This window comes from Eutrigla gurnardus (genome assembly GCF_963514095.1).
Source record: "Eutrigla gurnardus genome assembly, chromosome: 1".
Classification (NCBI taxonomy): domain Eukaryota; kingdom Metazoa; phylum Chordata; class Actinopteri; order Perciformes; family Triglidae; genus Eutrigla; species Eutrigla gurnardus.
Genome location: NC_139915.1, coordinates 36664062 through 36683699, shown reverse-complemented (window position 1 = coordinate 36683699; position 19638 = coordinate 36664062). Strand labels below are relative to the sequence as shown.

General features: G+C 47.7%; 2 protein-coding genes across 3 annotated transcripts in view; both read left to right on the top strand.

The window, feature by feature from the left end:
• Nucleotides 1-3203, top strand: part of LOC311018678 (para-nitrobenzyl esterase) — a 27560-nt gene extending 24357 nt beyond the window's left edge. For both annotated transcript variants that reach the window (XM_084017695.1, XM_084017696.1), the window contains 6 exons: nt 1-46; nt 472-653; nt 731-789; nt 880-1047; nt 1951-2178; nt 2254-3203. The exon at nt 1-46 is cut by the window's left edge and continues 151 nt beyond it. In XM_084017695.1, coding sequence (XP_083873821.1) covers nt 1-46; nt 472-653; nt 731-789; nt 880-1047; nt 1951-2178; nt 2254-2396 — 826 coding nt within the window. In that variant the 3' untranslated portion in view covers nt 2397-3203. The remainder of the gene's footprint in view (nt 47-471; nt 654-730; nt 790-879; nt 1048-1950; nt 2179-2253) is intronic.
• Nucleotides 3204-3711: 508 nt separating this feature from the next.
• On the top strand, nt 3712-19246 carry LOC311018691 (USP6 N-terminal-like protein). The gene is made up of 14 exons (XM_084017715.1): nt 3712-4196; nt 6556-6629; nt 8846-8931; nt 9083-9122; nt 9196-9276; nt 10877-10984; nt 11164-11273; nt 12035-12083; nt 12774-12894; nt 13379-13473; nt 13567-13632; nt 15046-15145; nt 15996-16148; nt 16618-19246. The coding sequence occupies exons 2-14, from the start codon at nt 6564-6566 to the stop codon at nt 17280-17282; spliced, it is 1740 nt and encodes a 579-aa protein (XP_083873841.1). The 5' UTR covers nt 3712-4196; nt 6556-6563; the 3' UTR covers nt 17283-19246.
• The last annotated feature ends 392 nt before the right edge of the window (nt 19247-19638 follow it).

Sequence of the window (19638 nt, the reverse complement as noted above, 5' to 3'; positions counted from 1 at the left end):
CGACGCCGCCTGCCTCCGGGGACTCTCCGTCAGACAAGTCCTGCAGGTAGGACCGGGGCTGGCACCGGGACCGGGGCTGGGACCGGGACCCGGACCCGCCCAGTCTCTCAGCTCTCAAATCAAAGTCCTTTCATATCTACAATAATACAGCACATTCTTTTTAATATTCCCGTTAATATTTCAGGATTTTCATCAAAGACTGTAATATCAGGAGACGATGGATTTCATCTCCGAAGCACCTGAACTTTCCTAATTGTGCCGTTTTAATTGAAGACATTAAAACAATATTGAAATGATAATTTAACAGAAGCTTCTCCAACTCCATTAAGATTAATATAAAAAAGAAATCCCTTCATAACCGCCGGATGGATTATGAATAATGTAATTTACGAAGTTAAATCACGTACGAGGCCGAGGCTTATTATCGTTATTATTATTATATTATTACCAATCATGGCGTTGTGATGGCAGGAGTACCCGTCCTCCGATGGGGACGAGATGGACCTCCCCACCAGGGGACGCTTCATGGGCCCCATCGCCGTGGTCGACGGCTACGTCCTCCAAGCTCCGCCCTTCGAGGTGTGGGAGAAGAAAGGCGGCGGCAGCGACGTCCCCTTCGTCGTCGGGACGACGGACCAGGAGGTGGACTTCAGGTGAGAGCTCACCTGGTTCAGGACCGGGACACTGACCCCCCATGGACTCAATCTCACTGTGTGTGTTTGCTCTGCAGCCCTGCGGCTGCAAACATCTCGACATGGACCTGGGGGGACTACCGCTGGTTCGTTAAAGGTACCCGTTGCCGTGGAAACACCAGGAAGGTAAATGAGTCAAAAGGAAGAGCTGATTTCAGGAGTTCAGAGTATCGTTGTCTGGTTGCAGATAAACTTCAGTCCTTCAGCGAGCTGCTCCCCATGGCGGCGTTGGACCTGTATCCGAGCTCCGCCCCCTGCCCCACCACGGACCGCTGTCCGGAGAGGGCCTACACCACCATGGCGTCCGACATCAGGGTCACCTGTCCCAACAACGACCTGGCCTGGAGGGCTGCAGGTAAACCACAGCACCCCTCAGACCCGGATTCTACCTGGCACAAGGATAGGAAGTAGATAGAATAGAATCATACGTCTCTCTGCTGGCCACCAGGGGGCAACTCCTCTCTGGTTGTATAGAAGTCTATGAGAAAATGGTCCTACTTCTCCCTGCTGGCCACCAGGGGGCGACTCCTCTCTGGTTGTATAGAAGTCTATGAGAAAATGGTCCTACTTCTCTCTGCTGGCCACCAGGGGGCGACTCCTCTCTGGTTGTATAGAAGTCTATGAGAAAATGGTCCTACTTCTCTCTGCTGGCCACCAGGGGGCGACTCCTCTCTGGTTGTATAGAAGTCTATGAGAAAATGGTCCTACTTCTCTCTGCTGGCCACCAGGGGGCGACTCCTCTCTGGTTGTGTAGAAGTCTATGAGAAAATGGTCCTACTTCTCTCTGCTGGCCACCAGGGGGCGACTCCTCTCTGGTTGTATAGAAGTCTATGAGAAAATGGTCCTACTTCTCCCTGCTGGCCACCAGGGGGCGACTCCTCTCTGGTTGTATAGAAGTCTATGAGAAAATGGTCCTACTTCTCTCTGCTGGCCACCAGGGGGCGACTCCTCTCTGGTTGTATAGAAGTCTATGAGAAAATGGTCCTACTTCTCTCTGCTGGCCACCAGGGGGCGACTCCTCTCTGGTTGTATAGAAGTCTATGAGAAAATGGTCCTACTTCTCTCTTGATGTATTATCTCAGTAAACATTGTAAACATGAGTTTATGGTCTCAATCTCTAGTTTCAAGTCTTCTTCAATCCAGCATGATGTTCATTTAGTACATTATGGTCCGTTTAGAGTCCACCAGACCAGGAAGCAGGGGATGCTATAGGGGGCGGGGCTTAATGCTGATTGACAGGTCTCTCCTCCCCGTGCAGCCGCCCTCCACAGTCCCGTGTACCGCTACGTGGTGACTCACACGCCGTCCGCCCCCGTCAGCGTGTTCGATGACCTGCTGACCTTCCCCAGCCGCTTCTCCTTCCACTGTCTGGACGCCGTGGCGTTCTTCGGCGGGCTGGAGGCGGCGCTGGGGACGCCGCTCTCCGACGGCGACCGGAGCTTCCAGAGCCTCATTACACGCCACCTCACCACCTTCGCCAAGACAGGTGAGGTCTGTCAGCAGCCTTTCCACCGTGTGTGATGTCACATGGTAGATAACATCCCTCGCTTCTGTCTCGCAGGTAAGATGGAGGACGCGTGGCCGGAGTACCCAGCAGCCACTGCTCTCCTGTCCGACAGGCTGTCGGTGGTCCAGAACGCCTCGGCCGCTCGCTGTCGGCTGTGGAGGGAGAGCGGCCTGTACGCGTACGCCTGGGCCAACTGACCGCCGGGGCGCCCGCCTCCTCGCCACCCGGTGATGTCACTACGAGGTGATGTCACACTGACGCCTTGGACGCCTCACCCAGCAGCCGTTTCATCAGAAAACTTTTGTTGCGTCTGAGTCGGTGATGAGCGACCCAAACTGCCGATGATGTCATCAACGCTGACCGCGATAAATGAATCAAGACAAAACAATGATGCCCGGCACTCTTTCCCCGCTTTACTCCTCTTCCTCCTCCTTCCTCATCTTCCTCCCCTCCTCCTCCTCCTCCTTCCTCCTCCTCCCCTCCTCCTCTTCCTTCTCCTTCCTCATCTTCCTCCCCTCATCCTCCTCCTTCCTCCTCCTCCCCTCCTCCTCTTCCTCCTCCTTCCTCCAATCCTCCTCCTCCTTCCTCCTCTTCCTCCCCTCCTCCTCCTTCCTCCTCCTCCTCCTCCTTCCTCCTCTTCTTCCTCCTCCTTCCTTCTCTTCCTCCTCCTTCCTCCCGTCCTCCTCCTCCTCCTTCCTCCTCCGCCTCCTTCCTTCTCTTCCTCCTCCTTCCTCCCGTCCTCTTCCTCCTTCTTCCTCCCCTCCTACTCCTTGAGGAGAGTCCTGTAGGGGGCGTGGTAGAAGGGGGCGTGGCCTCTGCGGTGTGTTCTGTGGTGAAGGCCTGCTGTTTGCACTAACCCGCCCACTAACTCTTTGCACTTTGCTTCCCTGTGTTTTGATTGGCTGTAGTTTTGTTGGGAATCCAGATGTTCCTGACGTGGATGAGTTTTCCACCTTTGAACCACTTCGTCTCTTTCTACGCTCAATAAACCCACACCACACCAAGCATTGGTTTGTTTTTAAGTAACCTTTATATTCCAGACGGATTATAGTTCAGGGTTGTTTATGTTTTATTGGTCAGTTTCAAGGAAAACACACCGATTAGTGTTCAATCAATCTGTGGACGCTCATATGGATTAACCAATGGCTGTAAAGAGACACCTTCTAGCCGCGCCCCCTCATTTACATACGTGTGAAGAAATAACAAGAGGGAAACGAATAAGGGAAATAAATGAGTAATATATATATATATATATATATATATATATATATGAGTAATGAGTAATATATATATTACTTATTACTCATATATAACATTTCAAATAAATAAATACATGTGTTTACTTATATTCTTTTGTTTATAGGCTATATATATTTATATATATATATATATATATTTGATGATTGCAACTTCTACATTTTCTTAATTATTGTATTTATTTATAATAATGGGAGGTTAAGTCTTTTCATTTTAATTTTCTATATTTACATAAAACTAACTTAAACAGGAAGCAGCTATGAGGAATACCATCTCTGGAGTACATTTTACAGTAGTATGTGAGTATTATTACACAAGACTAGTATTTGTACGTGCTCCAGTGGAGTTCTTCTGCCATCGTGGTGTGTTTGTGGGTTTGTCCAGCAGGTGGCAGCAGAGGAAAGCCCTGAGGAGCCGCCGAGTGTCGGGGAGGAGAAGGGGGGGGGGGGGCGGTCCTGGATCTGTAAGACCGGATCCCACATACGGACCGCCTGCACAGTGCTGCTCGGATCCTGGACCAGGATCTCGTCTTGCCCTCGGTCTCCCGCACTGAGCGTGTGTGGATGTGTGTGTGCGTGTGTGTGTGCGCGCGGTCTGATGGTAGCCTCTGGACTGACGGAGGGAGGCTATTGTTGTGAGCCCGGTGGTTGGTCCTGCTGGAGCGGCGCTTCCCCCGGAGAATGCCCCGAGGAGCCGGAGCGGTGTCGCTGCACGGATAGCGGATACACCGGCGACGCACGGTAACGACGCCCGGCCATTGTGTCCTCTTTGTTTATTCTTATTAGAATAAGATAACGGGATGTCGCGCGAGGCGCCGCCGTCTGGGAGCGCGGCATCGCGGCTCGTCCAGCCGGAGCGTGCGGGTTTGTTTACCGTCTCAACGCGACGCTTCGGGCGGTGAAATCCGCTCCGGGTCTCGGTGAGATGTGTCCGTAGCGTCGTCGGACTGGATGAGCATTCTGCAGCCGCCACACGGCGAGCCCTCGGAGGCCTGCCGCTGCCGCCTCTGCCGCTACCGCTCTGCCGCGGTCGCGGTAGCCGCTGCCGCTGCTGCGAAATCATGCTGAAGTTGTTTTAACGCACATATTTAGCAGCAGCAGCAGCGGTGAGATGAGAGCTCAGGGTCTGTTTATATAGTCATCATAATATAAAATATGCACATACATTTAGTATTATCATTGAAGTATTACATTCAAAGACATTTCGTTTTTATGTATTGGATAATGATATCAATTACAGGTATATTTCAGACATTTAAAGGTGCAAAGCAATAAACATGTATGTAAGAATGGCTGTCGTCATGGTGACTACGGTTTTGAAGCCTTGAGGTCGCCATCTTGGATTCTTTTTGCAACCAGTAGAAGGAAGTGACCATATTTGGACGGTGGAGGAGCGACGGATGGATCTTTAAAAAAATCATCACATTCCCAGATGGTGGGAAGTCTTCCAAAAGATCAAAACCATATTATTATTATTATTATTATAATAATAATAATAATAATAATAATAATAATAATAATAAACCAAATGGATGACCATGGAGACCAATAACTATTTCTAACATATGATTATAGTTGGATCCAGAGAGTCGAGTTGAACACCCAGCTGACTGTTTCAGCTCTAGAAGATATGAACGATGTCGTCACGGTGGTCAAACAGATTCCACTCCAGTGTTTTGGATTCTGGTGGTTCAGCAGAGACCGACGAGGTCCTTTAGGGTTAGGGGTTAGAATGGGGTCCTTTAGGGCTAGGGGGTTAGAACGGGGTCCTTTAGGGTTAGGGGTTAGAACGGGGTCCTTTAGGGTTAGGGGTTAGAACGGGGTCCTTTAGGGTTAGGGGGTTAGAACGGGGTCCTTTAGGGTTAGGGGTTAGAACGGGGTCCTTTAGGGTTAGGGGGTTAGAACACACTGTTCTAACCCCCTAACCCTAAAGGACCCCGTCGGTCTCTGCTGAACCACCTTTAGGATTAGGGGGTTAGAACGGGGTCCTTTAGGGTTGGGTTTGGGGGGTTAGATAGGTCCTTTAGGTCATTGAGCTCTCGTTTTGTGTCGTGAAAGTCATTTTCATGTTTTTCTAACTGGGGTGTGTATATTTAAATGTCTTTTATTTTGAATGTTTGCCGTGTTGGACATGGATACGTGTTTTCACTGTAACGTTTTCTGCTCTGGACTAATGTTCCAGAAGAAGTATGAAGTCGTAGGATCCTGAAGACGAGCGTTAATAACGACCGGCAGATGACCAGAAGACACACCCGGGACCTCCGTCGTCCCCGTTCTGAATTATTCACCCGGGTTAACCCACATTCAGACTCCCAGTCTGGGACCAAACACCAAGAACTACTTTCTGTATCACCGTCGGCGTGTCAGGCCATGTGACACCGCCAAGGAACCTCGTAAGTCTCGCTGTCTTTTAGGTAACGGACAATGGGAATCAGATGTGAACCCGTCGCGGCTGCAAGCCTCTTTGTTCCGACAGACTTTCGCTTTCATAATCCCTCTTTGGAGACATTCCTAATCCAGACGGTTTGCGTGTCCAGATTAGCAGTGGGGGTCCTGCCCCGGGTGTTGATCCGTACAGACAATGAGGATTAAAACCCTCACTGTGTTTGGGGGGGTTAGCTCCGGCTGGGATGGTTGTTTCAGAGGAGACGATGTTTTGATACCCACGATGCCGTGCTGCTGGCAGATGTGTTTGGCCGTCACCTAGTCAGTCTGGTTTCCTGCTGGTCTTGTTTTGGGGTCTTTGTCTGAATCCATCACCAAACATTGTCCGTTTCAGGTCTGGTGCCGGTTCAAGAACAACCGAGTCAATCGGAGGTTTAGTGCGTAACTAAGGTTTTTACTTGTTTAAGTTCGGGACATCTTTAACAGCAGTTGAAACGGGATCTCTGTTGACTAAGAAATAAGGACCAATGGTTGACACTTAGCCTCTCCGTTGATAACTGTTTCTTCCAGGCGATGAAGTCACAACAAGCTTCAGTGTTGCTGCTCATCCTTCTGGTTTCAAGGCCAACAGTCGCCCACACATATCAGCTGTTCTGTTGTCGTTGTTGTTGTTGTCGTCCTCCAGCTCATACGGCTCTTCCCTTCCTCTCTGCAGATATTGACATGAAGAAAGACATTGAGACTCTAATAGCAGAGGAACGAGCTGATATCATCCTGAAATATGCTACGGTGAGTTTGTGATATATATTTATATCGATCTGGTGAAGTATTGATCTGTGATGTGAAGTGTGGATCTGTGATGGTGAAGTATGGATCTGTGATGTCAAGTATGGATCTGTGATGGTGAAGTATGGATCTGTGATGGTGAAGTATGGATCTGTGATGGTGAAGTATAGATCTGTGATGGTGAAGTATGGATCTATGATGGTGAAGTATGGATCTGTGATGGTGAAGTATGGATCTGTGATAGTGAAGTATGGATCTATGATGGTGAAGTATAGATCTGTGATGTCAGGTATGGATCTGTGATGGTGAAGTATGGATCTGTGATGTGAAGTATGGATCTGTGATGTCAAGTATGGATCTGTGATGGTGAAGTATGGATCTACGATGGTGAAGTATAGATCTGTGATGTCAGGTATGGATCTGTGATGTGAAGTATGGATCTGTGATGTGAAGTATGGATCTGTGATGTGAAGTATAGATCTGTGATGTCAGGTATGGATCTGTGATGTGAAGTATGGATCTGTGATGTGAAGTATGGATCTGTGATGTGAAGTATGGATCTGTGATGTCAAGTATGGATCTGTGATGTGAAGTATGGATCTGTGATGGTGAAGTATAGATCTGTGATGTCAGGTATGGATCTGTGATGGTGAAGTATGGATCTGTGATAGTGAAGTATGGATCTGTGATGTGAAGTATGGATCTGTGATGTCAAGTATGGATCTGTGATGTGAAGTATGGATCTGTGATGGTGAAGTATAGATCTGTGATGTCAGGTATGGATCTGTGATGGTGAAGTATGGATCTGTGATAGTGAAGTATGGATCTGTGATGGTGAAGTATGGATCTGTGATGGTGAAGTATGGATCTGTGATGGTGAAGGATGGATCTGTGATGGTGAAGGATGGATCTGTGATGGTGAAGTATGGATCTGTGATGGTGAAGTATGGATCTGTGATGGTGAAGTATGGATCTGTGATGGTGAAGTATGGATCTGTGATGGTGAAGTATGGATCTGTGATGGTGAAGTATGGATCTGTGAGATGCTGCTTGTGATGTTTCTCAGCCCGTCGTAGCGGCTTCATCCCCTGTGATGTCATCGTTGTAGGAGGAAGAGTTCACACTTGCTTCGTTGTAGTTAACACATGGTGTGTGTGTAGGTGTGAGTGTGTGTGTGTGTGTGTGTGTAGGTGTATGTGTGACGAGGACGCTGCCAGAATGCATTAATAACATGTTGTGTAATAATAGCTTGGTGGTTTGGTGTGAGAACGATGACCAGAGACTGAAACTAACAAAACAAGGGAAACTCACGTTAACGAGGAGCTGACAGCGGTGAAACCGGGGGGAACGGAGGTTAAATTTAGCTTGGCAGCGTCGCAGGGTGTGTGTGTGTGTGTGTGTGTGTGTGGTTGTGTGTGTGTGTGTCTCTCTCTGTGTGTGACACACTGCAGCGACTAACTTGACACTGACCTCCAGCGGCTTTCGTCCGCGTCATGGTCACATCTGTGTCTGGATGCTGGTTTTTGGTTTACAGCACAGAGGAGGAGGAGTTTAGCCCAGGGGAACTCTGGGTAAAAACCTCCCCCCCCCCCCCACACACACACACACAGGAGGCTTCACCTCTCTGACGCATCCTGCTGTCTTTAATCTGTGGAAGCAGATCTGAGGAGAGCGTTTTAAAAATGGAGCTTTGGTTGGCAGGAGGCAAACCTCCGCTTCTGAGAAGTGAAGCCCAGGCTGAAGTGCCTTAAAGCTGCATTCTCTCTGCTGGAAGAGAACGGAGCCTTGATCCCCGTCCGGTCCCCCGGAGGAGTCTGAACCCTGAACCCTGAACCCTGAACCCGAGTCCTTGCCGTCCTGTTGAACTCCAACAGTTAACGAATCAGGCTGATATTCTCGGTGAGGAAGTATTTTAGTCTTCTCACTTCCATGAGGCTGACATCACTCGCCCTCTCTCTCTCCTCCTCGCTGATTGGCTGCCTTCCAGCCAACCACGCAGAGGGGAGTGAGGAGCCCCCCGACCCCCCCCACCCCCCCTCTGTGATACAAACTCGTGAACTTTGTAACTTTGTGCTGGTGAACGCTTGTTTGTGTTGGAGAGCTGCTCCGAGATCAGTTTGACTGATTACAGATGTTTAAACTGCTGTGTGTGTGTGTGTGTGTGTGTGTGTGTGTGTGTGTGTGTGTGTGTGTGTGTGCGTGTGCGTGTGCGTGTGCAGGGCAGGCAGGGCGGCGTGGAGATCGACCCCTGGGAAGATGCCAACTACAGCATCTACAAAGTCATGGACCGCTTCGGCTTCATGCAGTAAGTCTGTGTTTTCAAGGCCTGGAAAGTGCTTGGATTTAGAATAAAGTGCTTGAATGTGACCCTGGAGAAGGTGGAGGAGCCCCCTGGTTGGTGAATCCATGTGCAGATCTAATGATGATTGGTGTATTTATTTATTTTTCTCTCCCAGCGAGGACGAGCTGCCGGCGCCGACTGCTCACGAGGAAAAGGTAAAACAGAATGAAATGTGAGGCGGACCTGGTCCGATGTGAACCCGGTCTCAGCAGGTCTGTCCCCCCACAGAGGAAGCAGCTGGAGGTGGAGCGGGCGGAGAAGTGGCTGAAGATGGTGAAGAAGTGGGACAAATACAAGAACAGCGACAGGGTGAGTGAGAAACGGGGTTTCCCAATGTGACTCAGTGAGACCGGGTCTGAACCTGGACCGAGTCTGCTGGATTCAGGTTCACTGATTCTGGTGTAGTCCCCGAGGGTTTGAGCCACATTTCAAGAAGTCTGGACAAGGAAGACCTGACAGTCAGGGGACCAACTACCGGGAGCCTGTTAAACCCAGAGCAGCGTCTGACAGGCAGAGGACCAACTATAGGGATCCTGTAAACCCTGAGCAGCGTCTGACAGGCAGGGGACCAACTATAGGGATCCTGTAAACCCTGAGCAGCGTCTGACAGGCAGAGGACCAACTATAGGGATCCTGTTAAACCCTGAGCAGCGTCTGACAGGCAGAGGACCAACTACCGGGAGCCTGTTAAACCCAGAGCAGCGTCTGACAGGCAGAGGACCAACTATAGGGATCCTGTAAACCCTGAGCAGCGTCTGACAGGCAGAGGACCAACTATAGGGATCCTGTAAACCCTGAGCAGCGTCTGACAGGCAGAGGACCAACTATAGGGATCCTGTTAAACCCTGAGCAGCGTCTGACAGGCAGAGGACCAACCATAGGGATCCTGTTAAACCCTGAGCAGCGTCTGACAGGCAGAGGACCAACTACCGGGATCCTGTTAAACCCAGAGCAGCGTCTGACAGGCAGAGGACCAACTACCAGGATCCTGTTAAACCCTGAGCAGTGTCTGACAGGCAGGGGACCAACTACCGGGATCCTGTTAAACCCTGAGCAGCGTCTGACAGTCAGGGGACCAACTACCGGGATCCTGTTAAACCCTGAGCAGCGTCTGACAGGCAGAGGACCAACTATAGGGATCCTGTTAAACCCTGAGCAGCGTCTGACAGGCAGAGGACCAACTACCGGGAGCCTGTTAAACCCAGAGCAGCGTCTGACAGGCAGAGGACCAACTATAGGGATCCTGTTAAACCCTGAGCAGCGTCTGACAGGCAGAGGACCAACTACCAGGATCCTGTTAAACCCTGAGCAGCGTCTGACAGGCAGAGGACCAACTACCGGGATCCTGTTAAACCCTGAGCAGCGTCTGACAGGCAGAGGACCAACTACCAGGATCCTGTTAAACCCTGAGCAGCGTCTGACAGTCAGGGGACCAACTACCGGGAGCCTGTTAAACCCAGAGCAGCGTCTGACAGGCAGAGGACCAACTATAGGGATCCTGTTAAACCCTGAGCAGCGTCTGACAGGCAGAGGACCAACTACCGGGATCCTGTTAAACCCTGAGCAGTGTCTGACAGGCAGAGGACCAACTACCGGGATCCTGTTAAACCCTGAGCAGTGTCTGACAGGCAGAGGACCAACTATCGGGATCCTGTTAAACCCTGAGCAGTATCTGACAGGCAGAGGAGGCTGGACTAACGGCACTCAAAATAACTTTGAATAATTAAGTTAAACATTTCCAAGCTTGTGCTGCCACTAGGAGCCACAATTTTACTGTTTTATTGGGAGATTAAACACCCGAATAAGAAGTTACATCATCCACGTCCAACACACACACACACACACATACACACACACGACTGTAGGCGGGTCAGCTCTCCGGTGACTCACCATCTTCTCCTGCTGCCAGATGGTGAAGCGGGTCTACAAGGGGATCCCCCTGCAGCTCCGAGGCCGGGCCTGGGCCCTGATGCTGGACGTGGAGCGGGCCAAGAGGGAGAACCAGGGCAAATACGAGGTGTGTGTGTGTGTGTGTGTTATCCACCCTGCAGCATGCACTCTCTCCAAGCAAAGCTATTCTAATAAGAAGAAGAATAAAGGAAACTGTTGTTACTACCAAACGTCACCACAGTGTCACAGTCGGTCGGTTTACTTCATGTGGAAGTGACCACTACGACGGTTTGTTTCCTTTCTCAGACGATGAGGCAGCAGGCCCGACTGTCCTCGTCGGAGATCAAGCAGATCGACCTGGACATCAACAGGACCTTCAGAAACCACGTCATGTTCATGGACCGCTTCGGAGTCAAGTAAGTGTTCCACCACGTTCCCCATCTGTGGTTGGTTTCACCCGCTTTAACTGGAAACACGTGTTCCAACGGCGGGTCCGCGGGGTGGAAAAGGCCTTTGTAGCCTCTGGTTCTGGTTCTGTGGCCCCGCTGTGAACCTGGTCTGAGTGTGAGAGAGGGGGCTGGCGGGTTCTGGTGGAACCGGATCCCGTCACACAGTGATGTCACTGACCCGTGGAAAGTGTTGTGGGCGGCGGTGAGGAGAGTTTGTTCTCTGTTATTGACTCATGAGTTTCTGTTCTCCTCGTCTGGTTTCTTGTTGGGAGTATTTACTATTCTTATTCTCATGTTTATTTATGTTTTATTAGTATTTGTACGTATTTTGAACTCGGCTATCTACGACGGCGTATTAGGGCCACTGTAGGAAAAAAATAATATTTAGTATTTAGTATGTTAAATTTGGGACTTTTTTTCTCTGAATGTTGCCCACCTCTCTCGGCCCAAATACGCTGTGTGGGTATTTAATTCACCTTATGGTTATTTTTATTATTTTTTTGTCTTATTTAACTTGCTTCTACTTTTGGTGAAAGAAGTTTTACAGATCGTTGTTGGAATGAAAAAATAACATGAATACTTTGTTTTGCTCTGGATCACGAAATGACAATTATCCCCAAAATAATTTACAATATTATCCCGATAATCATGAAAATACATTTAAAACTCTGGAATAACTACACATCACCATGATCAGAACCACAGTAACACTGACGTTCCCTCCACAGGCAGCAGTCTCTCTTCCACGTTCTCTCTGCGTACTCAGTCTACAACACGGTACGTTGCTGGTTTTTACTTCACCGCACGACAAAACACTGAAACAGCAGTTTAACTTCAGATCTCCATTCTGTTCTGAGGTTCTCCTCTCGGGGGTTCCTTCAGAGCCTGCCGATGCAGCGAAGAGGTTCCAGCTGGAACCCTTTAGAGGGTTCTACATAAACATAAACCCAACATAAAGGCTTATACCTAGAGCCACCTGGGAAAGGTTCCACCTACAACCCCCTATGAGCGGTTCTACAGAGAACCTTTTATGGTGTTATGGTTCCACCCAGAACCTTTTCTGGAGGTTTGTTTAATTGAAACGATCATCTTTTTACGTCAAGAAAGAAAGAAAGTACGTAATTAGAAAGACACGTCTTGTTTTGTGCAATTGCGACACTTTTCATAGACGACGTAAACAGTTGCTTTACTGGATGTTTGTCGTTGCTATGACAACAAGTGAACGCTCCCACTAGCATGTTAGCCCAACCGCCCCGATCAATAAACACCCATAAGATGACAGTTTGTCCTCATATGAATAAAAGCAACAATAAGCATCAACATCATCACCCTAAGGACCTTAACGAGGTTCACGAGGTTAAGGAGGCGTTGTCACACGTTGGGAGGATTCATTACAAACATAAATACGTACATTCATGGGATGTTGTGGAATCGCTGTGGGAACGTGTTCTTCTTCTGTACCTGCAGGAGGTGAGCTACTGTCAGGGGATGAGTCAGATCGCCGCCCTGCTGCTGATGTACATGAACGAGGAGGACGCCTTCTGGGCGCTGTCGCAGCTGCTGACCAACCAGAAACACGGCATGCACGGTGAGACGGAGGGGCGGGGCCCATGTGGGGTCGCATCGGTAGTTTATGTGGTGAACAGGAACACAGGGGAACCGGGATCTAAAGGACACCCAGCTGGGAGGAACTACTTCTTCTTCCGCCTTAAAGGGAAACCTGCAATGCTGTGGTTCCTCAACAAACACCTGTGGAAGAGGGGACATTTGAGGAATGGGTTAAAAATGTTTGTTAAAATGTTCAGGCAAACATTTTAAGATGTTCAGATGATAATTCTTCATAATTAAACCATAAGAACGAGTAGTCTATTCATTGTGAAGCTATAATTTAAAGTTCTTTAGATTTGATTTTCCAAACAGTATCGGATCAGCATCGTCAACACCATCGGATCGGAAAGAAGATCGACGTATCGCACATCTCTCATCGTGAAATTCATGCCTGTTTTCAAACGTGAAGTAAAGGAAAAGGAAGATCGACTCGTCTTAAGTTACTCTTTTGTTTTCTTCTGAAGGATTTTTTGTTCCCGGGTTTCCCAAACTTCAGCGATTCCAGACACATCACGATCAGATCATCTCCAAACTCCTTCCCAAGCTGAAGAAACATCTGGTGAGGTCACAAAACGCGGAGAAAGGAAGCGTGAGGCCGGCGGCGAGCGTTTGATGCCTTGCAGATATGTAACGATTGTCTCTCTCTCTGCAGGACAGGGAGCAGATGTCTGCAGGGATCTACAGCACTAAATGGTTCCTGCAGTGTTTCATCGACAGGGTGAGGAAGCTGCTTTCATTCATGTGTCGTCCACTTCCTGTCCCTCTGTGTCCAGTTACCAAACAGCTCCTTTCTACGCCGCCTCCTCATCCCTCCTTTATTCCACGTCGTGGTTGGTGTAAAAGGTCCAGAGACAGAATGGGGGGTCAGGGTTCCTCTTCTGAGCAGCGATGAAGGTCGTCTCAAGAGAGACCACCTCAGTGTGAAGGGGGGAGAGCTGGGAAGCCGCAACAGGAAGTGACGTTTGATGATGTGTAATGTGGGAGACCCACCACCAGGGGGATGAAACAATGAGCACAAGAATCTCTGGGTTCACCTCCCGTTGTTGTTCTGGACATTGTACGTGGAAATCAAACGGCATCGGAAAATCTCTGTCCCTCGCCGTCGACAACAGGACAGATGTTCTTTCTGAAATAAGTTCCCATGAGGAACACCATAGGGTTCTGCCCACCACCGAGATCATGGCCTCTGTCCACAAAGCATCACATTCATGTCCAGACTGTTTGATTGACAGGCGATCCTTAAAAACACAACAGTAACTTATTACCAATAAACCAAAAACAAAAGAATGCCTCAGATTTCCTTTTCAAACCCAGTTTTAGGTGATTTCAGCATAAAACCTCCGGTGATATCTGAGCTCGGGGACATTAGGAGTTGCTATTAGTCTCCTCCACGCATTCCCACAATCCTGTGGTGGCGGTCTGGCAGGATCGGCCGCTGTCAGCACTTCCTCGGGCTGCTGAGTGGCCTCGGCTTGGAGGGGCCCGCGGGCCCTCTTGAGGTCTGGAAGGGACCCAGACAAACCTCCTGACTCGGAACTCAGGGTTGGTACGGGTGCTGGAAATCCTTGAAAACCCTTGAATTTTAGTGTGGTGTTTCCAAGGTTTGAAAAGTGCTTGGATGTAGACTAAAGGTCTTGAAATGTGTGTTGTATGTGATGACATCTATGATAGAACAGAGAAAGAAGATCTCCATATTTGAGGGACTGAAAACAGCATTTTCTGACATTTCTTTATGAAAAATGACTTTTGATGATGAACAGATGATGAAGATAGTTGGTGATTATATTTCTGTGGATCTGTTAGTGGAATTAGTTTTCCTTTCATTTGTGGTCCTTCTGTAAAAAGCTGTCTCCAAACATCATGTTGGTTGTTTAGAGGACAATAACATCTCATTTAATGTGATGAACAAGTGACATAATAAGTAGACTGAATACTGACCATTGGATTGATACAAATATGGAGTTTACCACAGCTGGAAGGGGCTGGAAAAGCATGGAAATGTACCTTAAAAAGCTTGGAAAGTGCTTGAATTTGGCCTTGGAGAAGGTGGAGGAACCCTGAGGAGGGCGACGAACACACAATCGAGTCACCTTGACTTCGCTGATGGTTGGTTGTGTCTTTTCTTCTGCAGACGCCGTTCACGCTGACCCTTCGCCTGTGGGACGTCTTCATCCTGGAGGGCGAGAGGCTGCTCACTGCCATGTCCTACACCGTCCTCAAGATCCACAAGAGTGAGGACCAAGTCCTTGTTTCAGGATCACACAGCCGCAGAAATAGAACGGGACATTCAGCCGCTTCCAGTGGTCATTTTACCTGCGGGAAAGAAAATGACGGTTGTTGTTGTTTGTTATGGTGACAACACACGCCAGTGGGGCTGGAAATTACTTGTCTGTCTGGCTAGTTAGCTAGTTAGCTGGACATTTGCAGAATTAGCAAGCTAGCTAACTAGCCAGCTGTCCACCAGTTAGCGAGCTAGCCAGCATGCTAACTCCACTGCTTTAATGTTGCACTTACAGAAAATTAGCTTGGTAATGTTACTACTCCAGTTACAGTCGCTGATTGTAAAATCTCACATTTAGCCTGGAAGTGGTCCTGCTACAACGGTCGCTATGGCAACGGTACACTACACATAAAAAGGCGTAAAACATTTTGAATTTTATATGGACGCTACCAGACAGGCAACAGAATGCCTCAGTAGTAGCTATATAAAGCGATGGAAACCTTGATTAAATGAACACAGAAATGAATGTTTAAATGTTTAAAACCCAAATAAGGAAACACCTTGGCACACCATCTTTAGGACGCCATGAATGAGTGTTTGTTTTGCTGGGAACTATGTTCAGCAGCGTATGTTTACATACATATTCATGTTATTCTCTAATCATATGTCTTACCTTTGCCGTTAGTGCCATGTTCAATCATGTTGTTGAATGTGGACCTCAGCGAGACGAGCTGGGCTTGAGGGCCCAGCAGATGAGGATCCAATAATAAACCACACAACAACATTTTCTACATAATTAAAGAACATGTAAAAGTACACAGAGCAGCAACAACGTGATGTGATGTGTTTGTGCTGTGCAGAGCGGCTGTTGAAGATGTGTCTGGAGGATCTCAGGGAGTTCCTGCAGGAGCGGATCGCTCAGACCTTCTTCTACAGCGACGACGTGATCCTCGAGCAGCTTCAGGCCTCCATGACTGAACTGCGGAAGATGAAGCTGGACCTTCCTCCTCCAGGTACGCAGCTGTCAAATATGCAAGTTTCTCGACCTCAATATGCACCAAGGGACGAAGCACCCTGAAAGTCACAACTCCTTAAATTTGTGACCAAAAAGAACCTCTAAGGCTGGTCGGTTACCTGATGGTCTTCTTGGGCCTTTAGCTTCTCAGAATCCACGTCTATTGAGAATCTTGGTGTGATTTTTGACACCACAAATTAGTTTTAGGCGCCACCTTATATAGCAGATTTATTAAAAAATAAATGAGGCCATTTGAGTCTTTATTGCTCGCTTCTTCTTATTGACTGTGGAGTTCCTCAGGGAAGCTGCCTTGGCCCACTTTTGTATTCCATTTTCACCTCTCGCTCTTAAAAATGCTACATTGATGATGTACACAATCAGGAGTTGTATACATATGCCTTTGTTTATCGGCATCGTGTGCTTGTTGAGAACTTTGATCAGCTGTGGTTGATGTCTTTCATTCTCAGGGAAGCCTGATGAGTTGCCCCGTAAGCCTCTGGGTCAGGAGCTGCCGGTGCTGCTAAGTCCAGTCCAGACCTCCGGAGGGAAGCCGTCGTCAGCCAGCAGGGTCCCCAGAGCAGGTCTGAGCCTCCACATCATCTCCCACCAGCCGGACTCCATATCCCCGGACCAGAGCCCCTCCAAAGACGCCGGAGATCTCAACGCTACGGACGAGGGTGACACCCCGGTGCCTTCCCCAGACCCCATCATCATCCACAGCCAGGCCCCGCTGACCCCCGATGGCTCCCCACTGACGGGGCCTCCGCCTTACCAGCCTCCAGGGGGTGAAGCGGCGATCACGGCGGGTCACCCCCCACCGCTAGATCAGGGCGACGATGACACGCAACCACAGACCGCAGATGCACCGTCACCAGCTTCCACGGACCCCGTCAGTGCCGACCAGTCCTCCTGCAGGGTCCCGCGGACTCTGTCGGCTCCCGTAGCCCAGCTGGCCTCGCCGGCGTCGGGCCTGTCTCAGTCCGAGAGCTTCTCTGCAGCGGAAAGGGCTGAGGACGGTTACCTGGTCCAGCTACTGGAGCAAGCCTCGGCTCTGCCCACCAACGGGAACCTGAACCAGGACTCGAGTGAAGCATCAGAGGAAACGCAGGCTCCGGACATTTTCATGAAATGAGCACCAATTTATTGATTGTGTCTCCATTTACTGGTACATGGAACGTTCTGTAGAGGTACAGTTAAGGTGGATCAGATTACCAGCAAGCTTTTGGTGAATTATCACTGTCCAGCAATAATTGCTTAAAAACATGTTCCCAGTGTCACGACCCGTTTTAGTTTTGGTTATCGAATTTGTCAAAAGTGAGACAAAGTTATGAACTAACTTTATAACGTGTTTTTTCGCAAATTTCCTCAACGGTATTTAAAGATAAGTTTACTTCAGGGTCTGTATTTACGTTGAGTTCCAGTATTTAAACCAGGACTTCCCGTCATCACATAGAGAGAGTTTGTGACAAAATAAGGAAATAATCACAAAAATACGAAGCCAAAATTCCGCTCATTATTTGCCAATACTCAGTATAGCATATTGGTCTGTGAGTAAACGAATTAATCCATATTCCAGTTAAAAGAGTAGGAAACTTCACTCAGCAATACATTGTTTTTTATTTGTCCTTTTCCAGTGTTTACGAAGAAAAATATTTGTTTTATGGAGTTTCTTGACAAAATGTGATTCCAATAGTTTTGCTGCCATTTTCCGAGTTTTAAGCATATTTGATGATCGTGAATCACATTTTCGTGTCGTTGCCATCCCGACAGCGGATACGAATTAAACTGGAAATGAGGCTGTGATCACTTTAACCACATGTAGAAGTTGATCACGATGTCACGGGTGAATCCTCTCAGAAACACCTTTCTTACACTCTTCCTGCTCACCGCATGTTATTTGCATTTTTGAGAACTTCGGATTTGACCGTTGAGACGCCTCGCGGGACTCTGGGAGCGTTCAGCATCACATCTGCGCCGTTTCCTGTTTGGCTTGAAAAAAAAAAGGTCTGAATCACCTGGAAAGTCACTTTCTCGTCACCCTTTACGATAAATAAACATTTTTTTTGTAGTTTTTGTAACGTTTCTTCAGAGAACAAAATGTTGCCCAGTCAGCTTTTTGTAAAAACTGTTTGCTAGCAGAGTTATTTTTTGTACCGACTGTCTTCTCGATGCCTTATTTGGATCAGCTTCAGTTCTTCTTCTGTGGAAGTTGTTGGATGTTGCACAACAGACACAGGAAGTGGCGACAAGAAGGTTCAGGTGTTGGACTCGACGCCGAAGAACCTGCGACATGATGGTGAGCTGGCTCACTGTCATGATTGCACACCTGGAAAAAAACCCAACCTATTGAGTTCGTTTTAAATACGTTTGTTTTCTAGCTCAGTAATTTATTGTTTTATCGTCTTGGGAGGTTTCACCGCTCTGGAACTGGAACTGCATTTCCACTGAGCTCCTTGAAGGGTTGTTGTTGTTTTTGTTTTAAATCCCTACAGAGGAGGATCTGGATTTAGACGTGTCAGATTTGAGCAGCGTTGTGTTTGTACAGTATTTGTAGAACCAGTAGGAAAAAAGCATTTCTTCAGCTCTGTGCTAATAGAAACAGTGAATGGCTGACACCTTGTGGTTGCTTTAGGTAAAGCATGACTATCGAGAGTAGAAAAAGACTTTTGAACATTTAGAATCCACCCAAATGGCGACGAATCTGATTTAGAAATACTCAAAGTCTTAAATTTGAATGCCAGTATTTTATAATTATGTGAAACCGTTGTGTTTTTTTCCAGCTGCCGTAAACACGTTTTGAAGTAATCACACAGTGGAGTGAAGTCGTGAAGCGCTTCCAATTGTTTTGTGGACGTGAAAACAAAGTGTTTTATTCTTGATTAGGGATTTATTTGTACGTTGAAAACTTAAAGCACTTTTTTGTTGTTGAAGGAACCGATGAAACGCTGGAGCTGAAACAATACAACTTGTATCTTCCTTGAGTTTCCGTGTGTTTCCTCTTTGTGTCTGTGTGAGGAGAAGGTTCAGTTCTAGATATACAAACTCATCTTTTTGACCCGCTGAATCAGTTACCCATTCTGGATAATATCCTTTAAACGTGTATTGTGGACTCTGAAAATAATTAAATTAAATATATATATGAGGGCATAATGTAAATACAAATAAGAAATTCTTTGCTTAGAAGTTTGAATCAGATTATTGGCAGAGGTCATTTTACACTTAAGAGGACCTATTTATGAATGAACATATTGATTTTAGCTAATAAATTACTTAAAACGTTACACACTGTCCCTTTAACACTCAAGGTTGTCTTACAGTTTATAACGGGCAAGTGCCGTTAAAGCAGGCCAAAATTCAAATATTCTAAATTTAAATGTTAGAAATAATCCAATGAAATTAAACCAATGATATAAATATTTATAAATAAAAACAACATATCTGTGAGTTCAGACTATTTTACACTTCTCTACCACGATAGTGAGCTAGAG